This window comes from Notolepis coatsorum (genome assembly GCF_963971535.1).
Source record: "Notolepis coatsorum genome assembly, chromosome: 4".
NCBI classification, from domain to species: Eukaryota; Metazoa; Chordata; class Actinopteri; order Aulopiformes; family Paralepididae; genus Notolepis; species Notolepis coatsorum.
Window position 1 is genome coordinate 141,276,851 of NC_140168.1, and position 15,512 is coordinate 141,292,362.

General features: G+C 42.8%; 1 protein-coding gene across 2 annotated transcripts in view; it reads right to left on the reverse strand.

Annotated features, from left to right (window-relative positions):
• dvl2 (dishevelled segment polarity protein 2) overlaps positions 1-13,024 on the reverse strand; it is a 135,804-nt gene extending 122,780 nt beyond the window's left edge. For both annotated transcript variants that reach the window (XM_084312303.1, XM_084312302.1), the window contains exon 1: positions 12,557-13,024. In XM_084312303.1, the coding sequence (XP_084168429.1) occupies positions 12,557-12,717 (161 nt within the window). In that variant the 5' untranslated portion in view covers positions 12,718-13,024. The remainder of the gene's footprint in view (positions 1-12,556) is intronic.
• Between the last annotated feature and the right edge of the window lie 2,488 nt (positions 13,025-15,512).

Consider the following 15,512-nt stretch of genomic DNA (forward strand, 5'->3'; position numbering starts at 1 on the left):
AAGTTTGAATGCATTTTTTTTTTTTTTGGTAGTCTACTCTTATAGCCTGCCTCTAGTCTAATGGCGCTTTTCCACTGCATAGTACCTACTCGACTCGACCCGCTTTAGGCACCTGGTACTTTGTTCCTTTTCCACTGCAGCCAGGTACTACTACTCAGTTTGTCTCCGTGTGGGGAATGGGGATGCAGGCGGGGCCGCCGCCGCTCGCTTGTGTACACTGAAAGCTCCGTGGGCATAGATGTCCGAGGGCTTGCAGCAAGCCAGAGTTTAACACAGTTTCAATCAATCAATCAATAACAACATTAACCAGACTCTCGTTGCGTCTATTCTGCCAACGCTAACGTTACCTCTCATTGTGTATTCTACCAAGCAAACCCGGGTTTAACGTTACCTCTCTCGTGTATATCGGCTGACTGTAGTAATAACAACAACAAACTTAACACATCAGCGATCTTGTTGTGACACTAAACTCTCCGCTCGGTGGTAAATTGGGTTGATGTCGGTTTTGTTTCATCAATAAATAAGGCAGAATACACAGTGAATCCATTCTTTTTAGTTTATTGCACTTGGTTCTGTCGCAAACAAATCCTGAATGAAATGCATCCTTAGCGAGGCAGTAAAGATGGCTACAAAGTGTGACGCGTCGAGTAGGGGGTATCTGCAGAGCCGCAGAGCCAGGCTGGACCAATAGGGTCGCTTGGAACCGAGTAGGGTATATCTGCAGAGCCGCAAGCCGCAAGCCAACTTTATTATTATGATAAAAAACAGCGGTGACGCGGTATTCAGCCTAACTCTGCGGTGAGCGTGATGCAACAGCGATACCGCGGTAATGCGGTTATCGCGGCAGCTCTAGCGATAAGAGATATTATTGCGGTTTTGAGAGATTTTTTTTAAATGTATTTCCCAAAAGTTTTCAATTAACCTTTTTATTTTTTTTACTAATATAATAATAGCATAATAATGCAAGGAAACCGTTTCAAAGTGCAATAAACCTTTATTTAACATTGGAAGACATTTTAAATATCATAAATTAAAAAAAATGCTCAGTTTGATTGTTTATTATAAAACAAACTGAAACTGGAAACAAGCCCTCTGTCTGGCTTTTTGTGTCATCCTTTTAACATGTACATGTATTATTAATGTACCTTGTGGTACCATGTACAAAATGTTAATAAAGTATGAGGAAGAAAACTGTGGAAACGTAATGAATAAAAAGGCAGTGAAACAATAATCAAATAAACACCAAAATATATACTATCTCTATTGGAATGGAGACTTCAGCACAGGATAAACTAGGGATGGGCAAAAATAATCCAGATCGATTGATCACATGTACTCGAGTTCTCGTGGAGGAAAACGCTGTACAAAATAAACGTCTTTTCCGGTGTTTTAGACTTTTATTTTGAAACCCACCCACCGGTCCGGAGCGGAAGTATTGTTGTTATTATCCTAGCAGAACGTATTGAGCGGACAACTTGTCTCGTCCGGTTCTGTGTTTTTGAGCTAATGATAAAACAAATGTTGAGATTGTTGGTGAACAACTAACTTTAGGTTAGTTTTAACGTTAGATGCAGCTACTACAGGCAATCAACGATGAGGAGGAAGCGTCAAAGCCGTATATAAAAGAATAGTAGCCCTGTGGTGCGTAGGCACAACTCGAAACTACCCGTTATAATAAATTAATTCATGTTTAACTTGTCCCCGTGTCCAGTCCTTTGACTAGCCCCACCCGTTCATTGTAAACAATGATGCATGTAATTAATTGTATTAACGTTATTCTGTGTTGTAGCTATGCTATACGTTGTATTTCATTTGTTAGCTATTTAGCTAATGTTGATAGCATCAACGCTAGATCTTTAATCTTTATTTAGCAGTCCAGTTTCTCCGGGCAGTAGCGAGTAACTACTTGGGTCTAAAAACAGCTACATTACAAAGAACGCTACTTGGTTAAAAGGAGCAACACTATTGAGAAATGTAGTTAAGCTATGTGGCGTTGCTAGTGCCCCACGGAGCTCCCGTGCTGTACTCTGTAGTAAGGCCAGCGGCCCCCCACATGGAGAGTGACTGACAAGGGGTACTGGTTCCGCCTCATTAAAACAAACGCGCAAATAGCAATTAATCACGCCAGTCAAAATCATTGCATTCATTTTAATTATCGCGCCGATTAATCGATTTATTGCTTATCGCGGCAGGCCTAATCATACCGTTTAGTTTAAACTTTTACTCATGGTATATAATATATATATTATATATATATTCAGATTTAAATTCTTTATTGCCTATATTTATTATAACATAATATAACTGAGGGCATAGTTACAGACCTGCATCTGCACTTTTGTTTACACTGTTCATTTTCTCATATTGATCGCCTATATTTATGTCTTTCTACCATTACCCTGCCCATACCTCCCCCTCCCCCATGCTGCCAGTATTTTTTTAAATAACTATTATCCAACACCAAACAGGGTCCCTGGGAGAAACTGATGTTATTACAATGGGGTGGCTGGGCAGTCAGGTGGCGTAATGGAGATTGCGTTCGTCACCAACCCCGGAGCGGCTGGATTCGCCTGTTCCGGGGTTGTCACCAGCTTGGCTGGCCGTTCACACAATTGGCAGTATTAGAGGGTGGGAGAAGCTGGCGGGGTGGGTCCGGGTCGTTGTAAACAGCGACTCCTACAGTTCGGTCGGGGCGCCTGCTAAGCGCGGATAGGATCTTAAGTGGGATAATAATAATAATAATTAATTTAATTTATATAGCGCTTCTCAATAACCCGAAGTTGCTGACAGTAGTCGGGAGCAGGAGTACAAACAAAGAAACGAAAGCAAAGAAACAAAAACAAAAACAACAAAGAAACAAAAACAAAAGGAACATGAGACCATGGGGGGAACAGGGGAGACAGCCTGATAGCACAAAAAAGACTGGAGACAGACATCAATCAAGTTGGAGGGGAGGGGGGGGAGGGGGTTTAGGGGTGGGGGGGGTTGAAGGCAAGGGAGAACAGGTGGGTTTTGAGGCGAGCTTTGAAGGTGGAGAGTGTAGGGGAGTCTCTGATGGACTGGGGGAGGGAGTTCCAGAGTCGGGGTGCAGTGCGAGAGAAGGCCCGATCTCCAAAGTTTTTAAGCTTAGATGTCGGGACAGTGAGGGAGGCAGTGGAGGAGGACCGGAGGGAACGGGTGGGGCAGTAGGGGAGAAGGAGATCAATCAGGTAGAGGGGGGCCAGGCTGTGGAGGGCTTTGAAGGTGAGGAGTAGTGTTTTAAAGTTAATGCGGTGTATGATCGGGAGCCACTGGAGGGAGTGGAGGACAGGAGTGATGTGTTCACGGGACCGGGTGTTAGTGAGGAGGCGGGCGGCTGAATTTTGGACCATTTGCAGTTTATGGAGGGAGCGGGAGGTGATACCAGTGAGGAGGGAGTTGCAGTAGTCCAGGCGGGAGGAGATGAAGGCGTGAATGAGGGATTCAGCAGCGGGGGGGAGAGGCAGTGACGGATTTTTGCCATGTTGCGGAGGTGAAAGTAGGATATTTTTACGATGGAGCGGACGTGGGGGTCAAATGAGAGGGTGGGGTCAAGGGGGGAGGGGGTGATGGTGGAGTCGTTGATGGTGAGTGTGATGGGTCCGGATCTGGTGAGGGTGGTTTTGGTGCCAATGATGAGAAGTTCAGTCTTGTCACTGTTCAGTTTGAGGAAGTTGTGAGTCATCCAAGTTTGGAGTTCGGTGATGCAGGATTCGATGTGACTCAGGGGTGGGCTGTGGGGGGATTGTGTACTGATATAGATTTGGGTGTCGTCAGCGTAACAGTGGAAGTTGAGGTGGTATTTACGGATGATGTGACCAAGGGGGAGAATGTAGCAGATAGTGTGATCCTTCCACACGCTACGCCCTCTCAGTGAGAATCCGCGCTGCCAGGTGAAAAGAAGGGGTTGATTGGCTGGACGTGTGTCGGAGGAAGCACGTGGTAGCCTCCACTCTCCCAGACCGACTGTGGGGGGTAAGTGCGCAGCGACCAGGAAGGGGATTGGGAATTGGCATAACGACTAACATTGGGATGGGAGAAAATCAGAGGAAAAAGGAGGGGGGAAAATATCAATAAAAAAAAACAATGGGGTGGCTGACCTCTGCTGCCTTGGGACGGTGAATGTACACAACACTCTGTTAACTTTAGATAATGAGTTTTGAATTCATTGTTCCTACAGAAAAGTCAAAACAGAGTAATGTGGTTCTTCCTCTTGGGGTACTCAATAAAAAATGTGCTGTAAGTGGTATTTTGTTGTTAAAATAAGTGGTCTACGTGTTAAAATAATAGCCTCTACATTCTGACAGCCATCACTGATCTAGAGTGTTTTGTCAGTAACATGGGTCTCCCAGTCTCTCCACTTTGCAGTAAACACAAAATACATTTCCTGGTATCCTGTTCCCACTTTATCCAACCAGGAGAGAGAACTCTAGATATTTGTACTTATTTTCAAGAAATATTGCCAAGCCAAATTTGTTGGCAGATTATTTTACTTGTTTTAAGCACATATTTGCTTAAAATGTGCTTTTATTTCTTGTTTTTGTCTGGCCATTTTTGGCAGTGTGGATGTGGAGTTCTCTCTCCTGATTGGATAAAGTGGGAACTGGATACCAGAATCATGTTCCTGATGTTTGGTCATATCAGTGATGGCTGTCAAGAATGTAGAGCTTTTAATAAGACGTATAGGCCACTTATTTTAACAAACAAAATAACACTTACAGCACCTTTAACACTTTGAGAGCCCACCACGACACAACACGTGTTATCAGCCCACCCCCTGAATGCCCACCTCGACAATTAGCGTGTTATTTTTTTTATTAGCGATTTGAATTCATATTTCATCAACAGAGTCTCTCGTTGGGAAACCAGCCCCATCAGGAGCTCAGGTGTGAAAAAAGCACCCCCTATCGTCTCCCAGATGGTAATGCACCCTTTTGGAATGGACTCAATGAAAATGGATGAGAAAAGAAAAATCCGGAATCCACATTTTACTTCTCAGGCATGTAATCCGAGCCGATTGCAGTCATTCTGGTCCCTCAAAACAGCATGGAATATGTGTTTCGAGCACCCAGCGTTGGATCAATAAAAGCGATCGATTTTTGGAATGGCGATCAGGAATTGGAATTACCTTTTTGGAGAACATCTGATCTGAGGTAAGGAATCTATTTTACAAGTCTTGGTGTTACAAAGGGTCAGATTAAACCGAATATATATATTTATTGCTTGATATCCCTTGTATAATATTTGTATATCGTTTGATATCCCTTGTATATTATTTGTATATATACACGGAATATCCCTTTACCTGGGTACAAACCAGAGTAATATTCACTCTCCTATTGGACAGCGACCCCTAGGCGCCAACGGCCAAGCCCCCAACGGCAAGTTCAAAGGCAACTCCGGGCATGTCTCAACATGTCCAGAGTCTGCGCAGTAATACGAGACAGAACTGAGGTTGGCACTAGATAACTCACCTTACGTATAAATACGGCGCAGGTGTACACAGCAGCACTTGTTCAGTTCAAACCTTGATGCCTTCACCACGAGACAACGTGCAGTGAAGTGAGCAACTTTGCCTCTAAATAGAGCCTTGAGAACCGCGTGCGAATAGATTGCTGAGGTGTCGGAGTTTAACGCAGTAACGTTGAGTGCGACTTAGTCTAATGTGAGGTAATAGTCGATCATTTGTGGTGTATCGTGCGGCTACAGTTCTTCAGTGACCAGCATTACCACCGGTTCGTCGTGTATATAGCTAGTGCACTTATCCAGGCGGGGCGGCCTAGACTCGTGCCCCCACCCGAGGAGTCCTAGACGAGAGCCGTTGGATATGTACACCGGAGAACCTACACCGGCGACTGCAGAGCCATTTCTGGTTGGATTGTATTGCTTTGGGACCGTGACCGCTGGAGCAGAGAACCGTCGATCCCACTGTCGTTTGGGATCTACCCCCCGTGAGGATCATCACTCGGGCCCGCCTCTAGGAAGAGGCTGGCTAGCTGTCTTCCATGCTGTCGAGCATACTTGGATTACAACTGCTGCTTTGTCTGCTGATCAAGGGAGTACATGCACTGGCTCCTGTGTCTGGAGCCTTGTTGTTCCTCGTTGACCCAGACTTTGTACCCGAACATTCCTCTACCCCTGCCGGCCTTACACCCGGAGGGAACCCCCCAGTGTCTCCAGCTGGTACCAGTGTGCCCTATGTAATTGCTATACCACAGGTGGCGTCAGTTTAGACCCATTCTAGTATTCATACTATTCTCATTGACTTACGCTCTTGACTGACTTTACGCATGTTCTTCGCCATACAGGCGCGAGCCTAATTCTCAATCTGTAACCTAACGTTGCTTAATAATAGTAAATACCCTCCAAATGGAACTTTGTGTGTCAATGCCGTATTCTTGTGTGGGTGTTCACCATATATGTTCATGTACTGTATGGCCAGTGGTTAAAGTGCATAACTAGTAGTGGTTTGATATATCATACTCTTTAATACAGTCAGGGAATTGTACCCCTCAGTTACACTTGGGATAATCAGAGTTGTATTCACTGAGCTCTCAGCGTTCGCCATGTGTGTGTGTGTGTGTGATGTTGAGGAAATGAGGTAATCGATTTTGAGCTCACGGCCCCAGTGTGCATACGTACACATATACCATCGATAATCTAGCGTTTATTTGAAAACGATTCATAAATAGGCCGAAAAATTTCAACTTTTTGTGTATTCTAGAATATTCCAGTACAGGGCGTTTATTATGGAATCTTTATTTTCCTTGAAAACGAGGGCTTTTCAAAATGCTATAAAACGGAAAAGAACCGATAAAAAAACAATCCGCTTCGACAATGTTGACTGGAAAATGAGTCATTGATAAGAAAGATTAGACAGCCAGGGTTCGAAATTAACGGGGGCTTGGGGCATAACGCCCTTGAAAATGGACAAAATGCCCTCGAAAATCAGTTAAGGGGGGCACTTAATGCCCCAGACAGTTTACTAATTATATATATATATTTATCCGGTAATGGAGCGTCTGTGTATCGTACGGTTCAGATGACGCGCAAATAAAAAAAATTCATTTGGCGGAGCCGGTGTTCTGCACTGGCTGCAGGCAGCAGCAGCACTGCAGCTAGGTGCTAGTCAGTTTGTGTAAAAATGGTACGCACAATATAAATCAATCTTCATTACGACTTTAAAAACATAGCCATTAACATTACATAGGCCTACACACATCTTGCCATAGCGTTAGCAGTTTGTAAACACAACGCACGTTTTAACTATGGTAGCCCGACGCAGCCCGCAAGCTAATACTGTACAGTCAATGAAATGTTACCGTAGCTACTATCTAGCAGAGGAGAAAATGGGAGTCTGAGAGGCGGGGTGTTTAAAGACAATGATAGGCGTTTATTCAACATCCAAGAAGGCTAACATACAACTGTGTTTTACTAACTCCAACCGGGACTATTGCCGCTTTCGTGCTGCTTGTTGATGTTATGAACTCCTCCTAACGTGACCGGAGCTGAAGGTGCCACACGCTAAAATGTCCGTGGGGACCCGGCGCCAACCCATAGATAGTTCCAACTCACCGAATTACGTAATCCACCACAGTTGCACTCAATATTTAAATAATGTTAGTCTAAATAAATGTAGACAGAAACATAATAATTTCAAGCAGAAAACGAATCTTTCCATTAAGAACTGACAATCAGGGAATTTAAACATGGTTGACATTGTTTTTGTGTGTTTATATTAATTAAAGAAAGGAAAGTCTAGTGCTGGCTGAGCATATTGTTTGTTTGCACTAAGGGCGCTTTCACATATAGTTTTGGTGGACTCGGTGCGGTTCTGTTGGTGAAGTTGCAACATTGTTGCATTCTTCATTTGGTTCGCCTGCGTTTACATAGAAATCTGTCATAGCGCACCGAACCTTCTGAACAATGTCACGCGGTCGAAAAGGGCGCTTGTCTATTGGACAGTGGAAATGTGTGTGTGGCTGCGAGCCTGTGTGTGTGCGTGCGCGCGTGTGTGTGTCTGTGGACTGCGGAGACCTCCGCGGAGGCGAGTTTTGACATGGCATTGATCCATTGTTCTATTGAAGCACATTACCACCATCCTCTCGCTAAACAACTTGTAGACCACAGTGTTTTTATGAGTGCCCAGATATATGCATAGATATAGATAGATAGATAGATAGATAGATAGATAGATAGATAGATAGATAGATAGATAGATAGATAGATAGATAGAGAGATAGATGCAGTGTGCTTGTTTTGCAGTGAATGAATGCTGCGAGGAGTGGTAAGGTAATAACAGTATTGACGTGGCATTGATCCATTGATCCAATGCCGTGCGCCTCGGTAATAATAATAAGCCGTGTTTTTTCTTCCTTCTTCCCAAGATGCACAGTTAGATATATAGATAGATAGATAGATATAGATAGATAGATAGAGAGATAGATGCAGTGTGCTTGTTTTGCAGTGAGTGCTGCGAGCAGTGGTAATAATAATCACTTCCTATATTTGGTTCGCGTTTGGTTCGATGAAGCCGAACCGAGACCGACGTTTTCAGGCGGACCAGAGTTGGCCTGTTTGGTCCGCGAACAGAGTTCAACGCGCATTCACACAAACCCGAAAAACCGGACTATCGAAAGCGACCTAAGTTAATACTTTGACAAATGTAGCCTATATTTTTCAGTCAGTTCGGTCTTTGTGTGCCAAACATTATTTAAGGCTGTAAACACTGTAAACCTTTTATTTTATTTTTAATAAATGAGAAGCATGTTTAGATTTGAGTGTTACATTTTTTTTTAATAAAAATTAACGTATATCGAACTGAAAACCGTGACCCCAAAATCGTGAAACGAACCAAACCGTCCATTTTGTGAACCGTCCCACCCCTACCGTTTATCATAAAAATGCAGTGCCCCCGAAATACAAAAAAAGCCCCCGAAAATCAATTAAGGGGGGCAAAAAAGCCCTTGAAAAAAAATGTTAATTTCTAACCCTGCTAGACACATAGCCATAATTTAAAACATAGATTAGGCGTTATTAACGCTAACATTGAAGTGGATGATGGGCATTCAAGCACTAAATTGTGCGCCCCCTGCTGGCACTGAAAGTGTTAAGAGGGGCAAAAAACAAGGACGTGGGAATCTCTGCCTTAAAAGAAAACGCCAACATTTTGGGAAATTAGCTTATTTGCCATCTGCCCTGGAGTTAGACAATAAGGCCCCGTTTAGACGGAAACGCTAGCAGGTGAATCCGCAAAAATATTTTTACGGATGTGCCTTTCGTTTATACGGAAACTGCGTTTTTACGGGGTGAAACCGCAAAAAAGTGAGACTACCTTCCAGGGTGGAATTCCTAGAAACGCAAAACCTTTGCGCTTTCGTCTAAACTATCAAACCGTATAAATCTGTTAAAACGATGACGAAAGGGTTGTCACGGCTCTGGTCGCGCGTACTGCTTACGTCACAGGTAGCAGGTAAGCGCCAGTAGCCGAGACGTAAACAAAGCAAGTATGTCTGACTATATCAACGGAGATCACTTGAAGGCTACATTGGCAGTACTTTTAAAGACACAAGAATCAGTCCAGTTTTAAGATACGCTATTGGAGCTGGAATTACCGCGGCTGCTGGCACCAGACTTGCCCTCCAATGGATCCTCGTTAAAGGATTTAAAGTGTACTCATTCCAATTACAGGGCCAGCAGGTGCCTCGACTGGCCCGCGCCGTTCTGTGTTCTGAACGTAGCGTTATAGCAGTACTTTTAACCCTTTCACTGCCACACGACAGAAGGTTAACCCTTTACTATCACACAACCGGCTGTCGTGTGGCAGTGAAAGGGTTAAATACACAAGAATCTGTCCCGCGGCGTGAGTGGACCCACTGTCTGTGAGTGACTCTGCTTTGGTCCAATCACATTCCCCATCCACAGTCTGCGAATCAGAGTCAGAGGGCGGGTCTTCACAGCACGTCATGTGACATATGCGCCAATCGTGTGACATCGGTGCTCCGTCGTTACAGCCTCGTCTGCACAGAGAATTCCACCCCAAAACGCTTGTCTAAACGCAAAATTAAAAGTGAAACCGCAAGATGACTTTTGCGGTTTCTGTTCACAAAACGCTCGTCTAAACGTAGCCTAAGATGCATACCTTTTTCTTCTCTGTGCATGCAGTAGGAGTAGGAAGACGTTGGGAACTAGGCTAATGGAGGAACCTACTTCCAGTGACTGACGCTAGGCTAACGGTGTGCGTCTTACTACTCCTACTGTGTGCACTGCACAGAGAAGAAAAAATGTATGTATTAGAGCCATATGGAATCCGCGATCACGGAATCGCGGACGGAATCGCGGAATTGAGCAATAAAAATGGAATCCACTATAAAAAAATAAAATAATTTTTTTTTTTTTTTTATGTTGTGGGACTTGTACAGCACTTTGTTCAACTTTGTCAGTGCTGTAAAGTTTAAACCTTTTAAAATCTTAGACAAACAAAACACTTTGCTTTCATGAAATATTGTAAGCCGTCATTTGAGGCTTTATAAAAGCAGCACAATAAACACAAATCTGTCAGTGCCGAGTCCGACCTCATCTTAAATAACAAACAGAATTGCTTGTTGTAGTTAACAAAGAGAGGCAGAGTTGATTTTACAAAAATATATATAATTTCTCTTTTTTTTTTAATAATCAAATTTTATTTTCATATTCGAATCCCATGCCCATCGAACGAAGCTTCGAAGCTTCAAAGTATTTAAGACAGCCCTATTAAATGGACTGTTATATCTTATTAAATTGTGGACACTTATTCATTCCCACTTATTAGACACTATTTCTGATGGTAAAATGAGCGTACAAAGCAAAATACAGAATTCTGAAATATTAAAACGGAAAAAACGGAATTTGGAAAAAAATATAATGGAATTTGGAAAAAAATAAAACGGATTTCATATGGCTCTATATGTATCTTCTTGTCTAACTCCAGGGTAGATGGCAAATAAGCGAATTTCCCAAAATGTTGGAGTTTTCCTTTAAGCGTATAAACTAGTAAACTCAAACTGTGCCATTTTAAAGGCATTAGGCTGGATATCTCCAGGCATCACCCACCTCCACGGTGCCCATCTGTAAAAGTGAGACAGCTGTGTCTAACGGAGCTCCCAATTCATCTAACAGAAGCCCTAGGGGTCTCTCTCTCTGCAAGACAACTTCACCACAAACATGCATTCCATTCCATTACTGAGAAATGCACTACAAGCTGCAGCCACCAGAAGAGAAAACAAGATTAATTGATAGAGGAGAGACGCAGCTCTTTCAGGCAGGAGGAGTCTCGGGCTGTGGGAGAAAGGGGTGGGGGAGAAAGGGGTGGGGGGGCAAGGAGAGAATGAAAGGGTGGCTGGCAGGCCAAAGTGTTAAAGGGAGACGACAAACCCCCCTGGCCCCGTTCTCACCGGGGAAAAAAAGGTTGAGAATTTCACAAGATGATGGAGTGAGGAAGGATGAAGGAGACGCAGCCGAGAAAGAGAATGTCGCCCGTTCTTCTTCTGACGGTGAAGAACTTTTTTTAAGACATCACTAAATGACGTTTAACTATATCCCGTTATTTATCCCAGTAATTATAATAGGACAGAGGGTGTGTTGACTGAGCCAACTGAGTAGATGCCATGGCTCCAGTCCATTCAAGACTATTCCTCCCAGGCTATTGATAAAATAAAATAAAACGACAGCTATTACTAAGTAAGCAAAACGTTCACTCGCACATAAATACACGCATTTCACTCTGTTTACCGTCAAATACTAGATTAGAAAGATAGTTTTTTGGAACAACTTTGGCCTATAGGCACTAAGCCAATAATAACAATTAAAGGACCATTCTGAGTTTTTTTCCTTCCTCCTGCGACATTGTATCATACGGTCCGTCCGAATGGTTACAGACTTACTGTGAGTTTGCAACAAAGTAACACTTTGTTCCTCTCTCTGCTTTAGAATAACAAAAGTAACACTTTGCAACAAAGTAACACTTTGTTCCTCTCTCTGCTTTAGAGAATACCACTCACAAAAGTAACACTTTGCAAAAAGTGATTTATTTGATGTTTTTATTTTATTTTCGTGTCTTACATAATACAGGTGTATGCCCAGCCCATATGGGCTTATTACAAGACACATTATATATATATATATACACACATATATATGTATTTAAAGTATTAATCCTCCACTGCACTGTTTTTTGTCCTGTGTCAGTGTTGGTGTTGTTGTTACTGGGGGGGGATGCATACACTGTAATGCAGCAACAATTACCAATGTGTTTTTTTTTTTTACACAAATGGTTTAATAAATGAATGTGAATCTGAATTTGAATACGTATATATATATTAATATACTTGACCAATTACTTGACAAATGACATATAGACCAAGATGGCCACAAGAAAAAGAAAATACAATAAAACGTAATATAACACAAGCAAAGTAACACTGTGTCCCTCTCTATATCATATATATGAATATGAATATCACTCATGATCATGAATCCCTGCAGCCCCTCACTCACTCACCCAAAATCCTGGTCCATAGACTTGAAGAAGAACTTGTAGCTGGGTTTGTTCAGGACCTGCTTAAAGTCCAGCAGCGTGATGTTCTCGGCAGGAATGGCTATCTTCACCAAATACGGCGTCTCCTCTTCGTCGATATGATAGATTATTTTGGTCTCCGCCATCTCTCGACAATGTTTTCCGCGAGAAAAAGAAAAAAATAACTCTGATGCGAGGTTAGCTCGCTGGCTAGTTAGCTAGCCGAGCTAACAGCTAACGAGACGAGGAGGAGGAGGTGGAACGATGGCCACCGACTTTCTTTATTAACTAACTCCTCCTGGAACACGTCGCGAAGTGTTTTAATTAAAAGCTCGTTTATAAAACCCCAAGCCTCCTCTCTCTAACGTTGTGACTTCGCTGGGTTTATATTAAAAACTCGCATTCCCCTTTTATTGCGACGCGACGCTACATTCACCCGACTATGTACAACTTTTCCCCTCAACACACAAACACACAGGGGGGACTCGGGGAGGAGGGAGGGGGGGGTCTGAAAACTTTTCACGACTTTGCAAAAGCCAACGTGACGTAATGACGTCACCCGTTCCGCCCCGCCCCCCCCTAAGTACCGCTTTGGTTTGATTGATTGAAAACTTTATTTAACAGATTGCAGAATGGGTACAATACAGTATTGATTGATTGATTGAAAAGTTTATGAACAGATTGCAGAATGGGTACAGTACAGTACAGCTCAATACATACAATTGTTAAGGGCATGCAGACCAGAGAAAGACTTTCGTCTTGTTTACATCAGGGTCCCCCATTTTCAATTCATCATAACATATATGACACACATGACATACAGATAGACAGTACTGCTACATCTATACATTTATGACATACCAGATTTGCAAATACAGTACTGTTTGTGATACAAAAAGTGTCCAGAAAAAGAGTGTATATACATTTGATGTAGAAACTGTACATTGGAGGAGGTTGGGTAGGTGGGGTGGGGTTGGGTGGGTGGGGGGGGGGCTGTACATTGGAGGTGGGGGGGAGGGGGGTTGGGTAGGGGGTGGGTGGGGGACACTGTACATTGGAATACTGACAAAGCCATACTTGGTCATTTACTGTACAACTGGGTTAGGACATTTGTAGGGGCCAGTTTCGAATTGCAGTCTCCCGTAGGTGTTCTTTGAGAGTGTTTTTGAAAGTTGGTAGTGATTCACATTCCTTTACAGCTTTGGGTAGGGCGTTCCACATTGATGTGGCATAATTGAGAAACGTGTTTAGTCCCTTGTTTGAGCCGAATCTGGGTTTAACATGATTTGTGGAGCTCCCTCTGGTGTTGTGATCGTGGTATTCACTGACCTTTGGGAAGTATTTTGACATGTACATGGGTACCTTAGTCGTATAGTGTATCTTGTAGACCAGGCCCATTGCAAGTTGCTGTACTCTGTCGTCTACTCTAAGCCATCCTAGGTAGTCAAAGTGGGCAGGGGTGAGGTGGGTTCTATGTGGATGTGTTACCTGTCGTTGTCTGACTTGGATCCTGATTTATCTTGTGTGGACAAGCCAACACACATACAACACAGGACACAATCTATTAGCTATTCACTACCTTGGTCGTGTAGTGTATCTTGTAGACCAGGCCCATTGCAAGTTGCTGTACTCTGTCGTCTACGGCTCAATACATACAATTATTGTTAAGGGGTGCAGACCAGAGAAATACGTTTGTCTTGTTTACATCAGGACGGTCCTCCATTTTCAATTCATAGTGACATTTATTATGACATACACGACATACATGACATCATGACATTTATGGCATAGGGACATACATGACATACAGGATACTGTTGCATTTGTGACATATACGATATGCAAATATACAGTAGGCCTACTGTTACCCATAGATCCTGACAGAGAGTATATATACATATGATGGGGAGGAGACTGTACATTAGGAGAGAAATATACGGTGGGGAGAGAATATATACATATGATGGGGAGAGAATACAGTATATACATACGTTGGGGAGGAGACTGTACATTAGGAGGGGGGGTTGGTGGGAGAGAAATATACATACAGTGGGGAGATAATATATACATACGGTGGGGAGAGAATACAGTATATACATACGGTGGGGAGGAGACTGTACATTAGGAGGGGGTGGGTGGGAGAGAAATATACATACGGATTGATTGATTGATTGAAAATTGTATTAACAGATTGCAGAATGGGTACAATACAGTATGGCTCAATACAAACAATTGTTAAGGGGACACAGACCAGAGAAAGACTTTCGTCTTGTTTACATCAGGGTCCCCCATTTTCAATTCCTAATATCATAACCTAATATGACATACATGACATACAGGTAGAGGTCTTCAGCATCTTCATGTTAAAATGAACGTTATTTATGCGAGAGTGGATGATTGGCATTCGAAATTCATACCGAGTGCGATCAGCAGTAGGACAGTTGTTTGGACGGGGCAGAGGTTATCTTATTGTGGGAAATCATCACCCTTTAATTTAAGGGATGAGATGGTGGATTTAACCTCTGCAAACAGACACACACAGACACAAATTTAATTAAATTTTAAACCTTTATTTAAACTCGAAAGGCAACTGAGGTTTCCCTCATTACAGTCACGTCGAGTGTACATACAGGTCAGGAATAAGTACAAATAAATAGCATAATAAAATCATAACATTAAGACAACAAGGCGAGGCAAAAAGCAAGGTTAACAAATCAATTAAAACACGTACAACTTGACACACAGAGTCAGTCAGTCACATCACAGACACACACTTGAAACCGTGTCAAATATGTAATACATAAGGAAAGCGGTTATTGAATTTCTAGAGGATATCTCAAGTCAAGTCAAGAGTTTTATTCGTCACGGCATACAAGTATACAATGAAATGCGGGTCGTCTTGCCCGCAACGATGTGCATTAGTGGTACAACATATAATAGA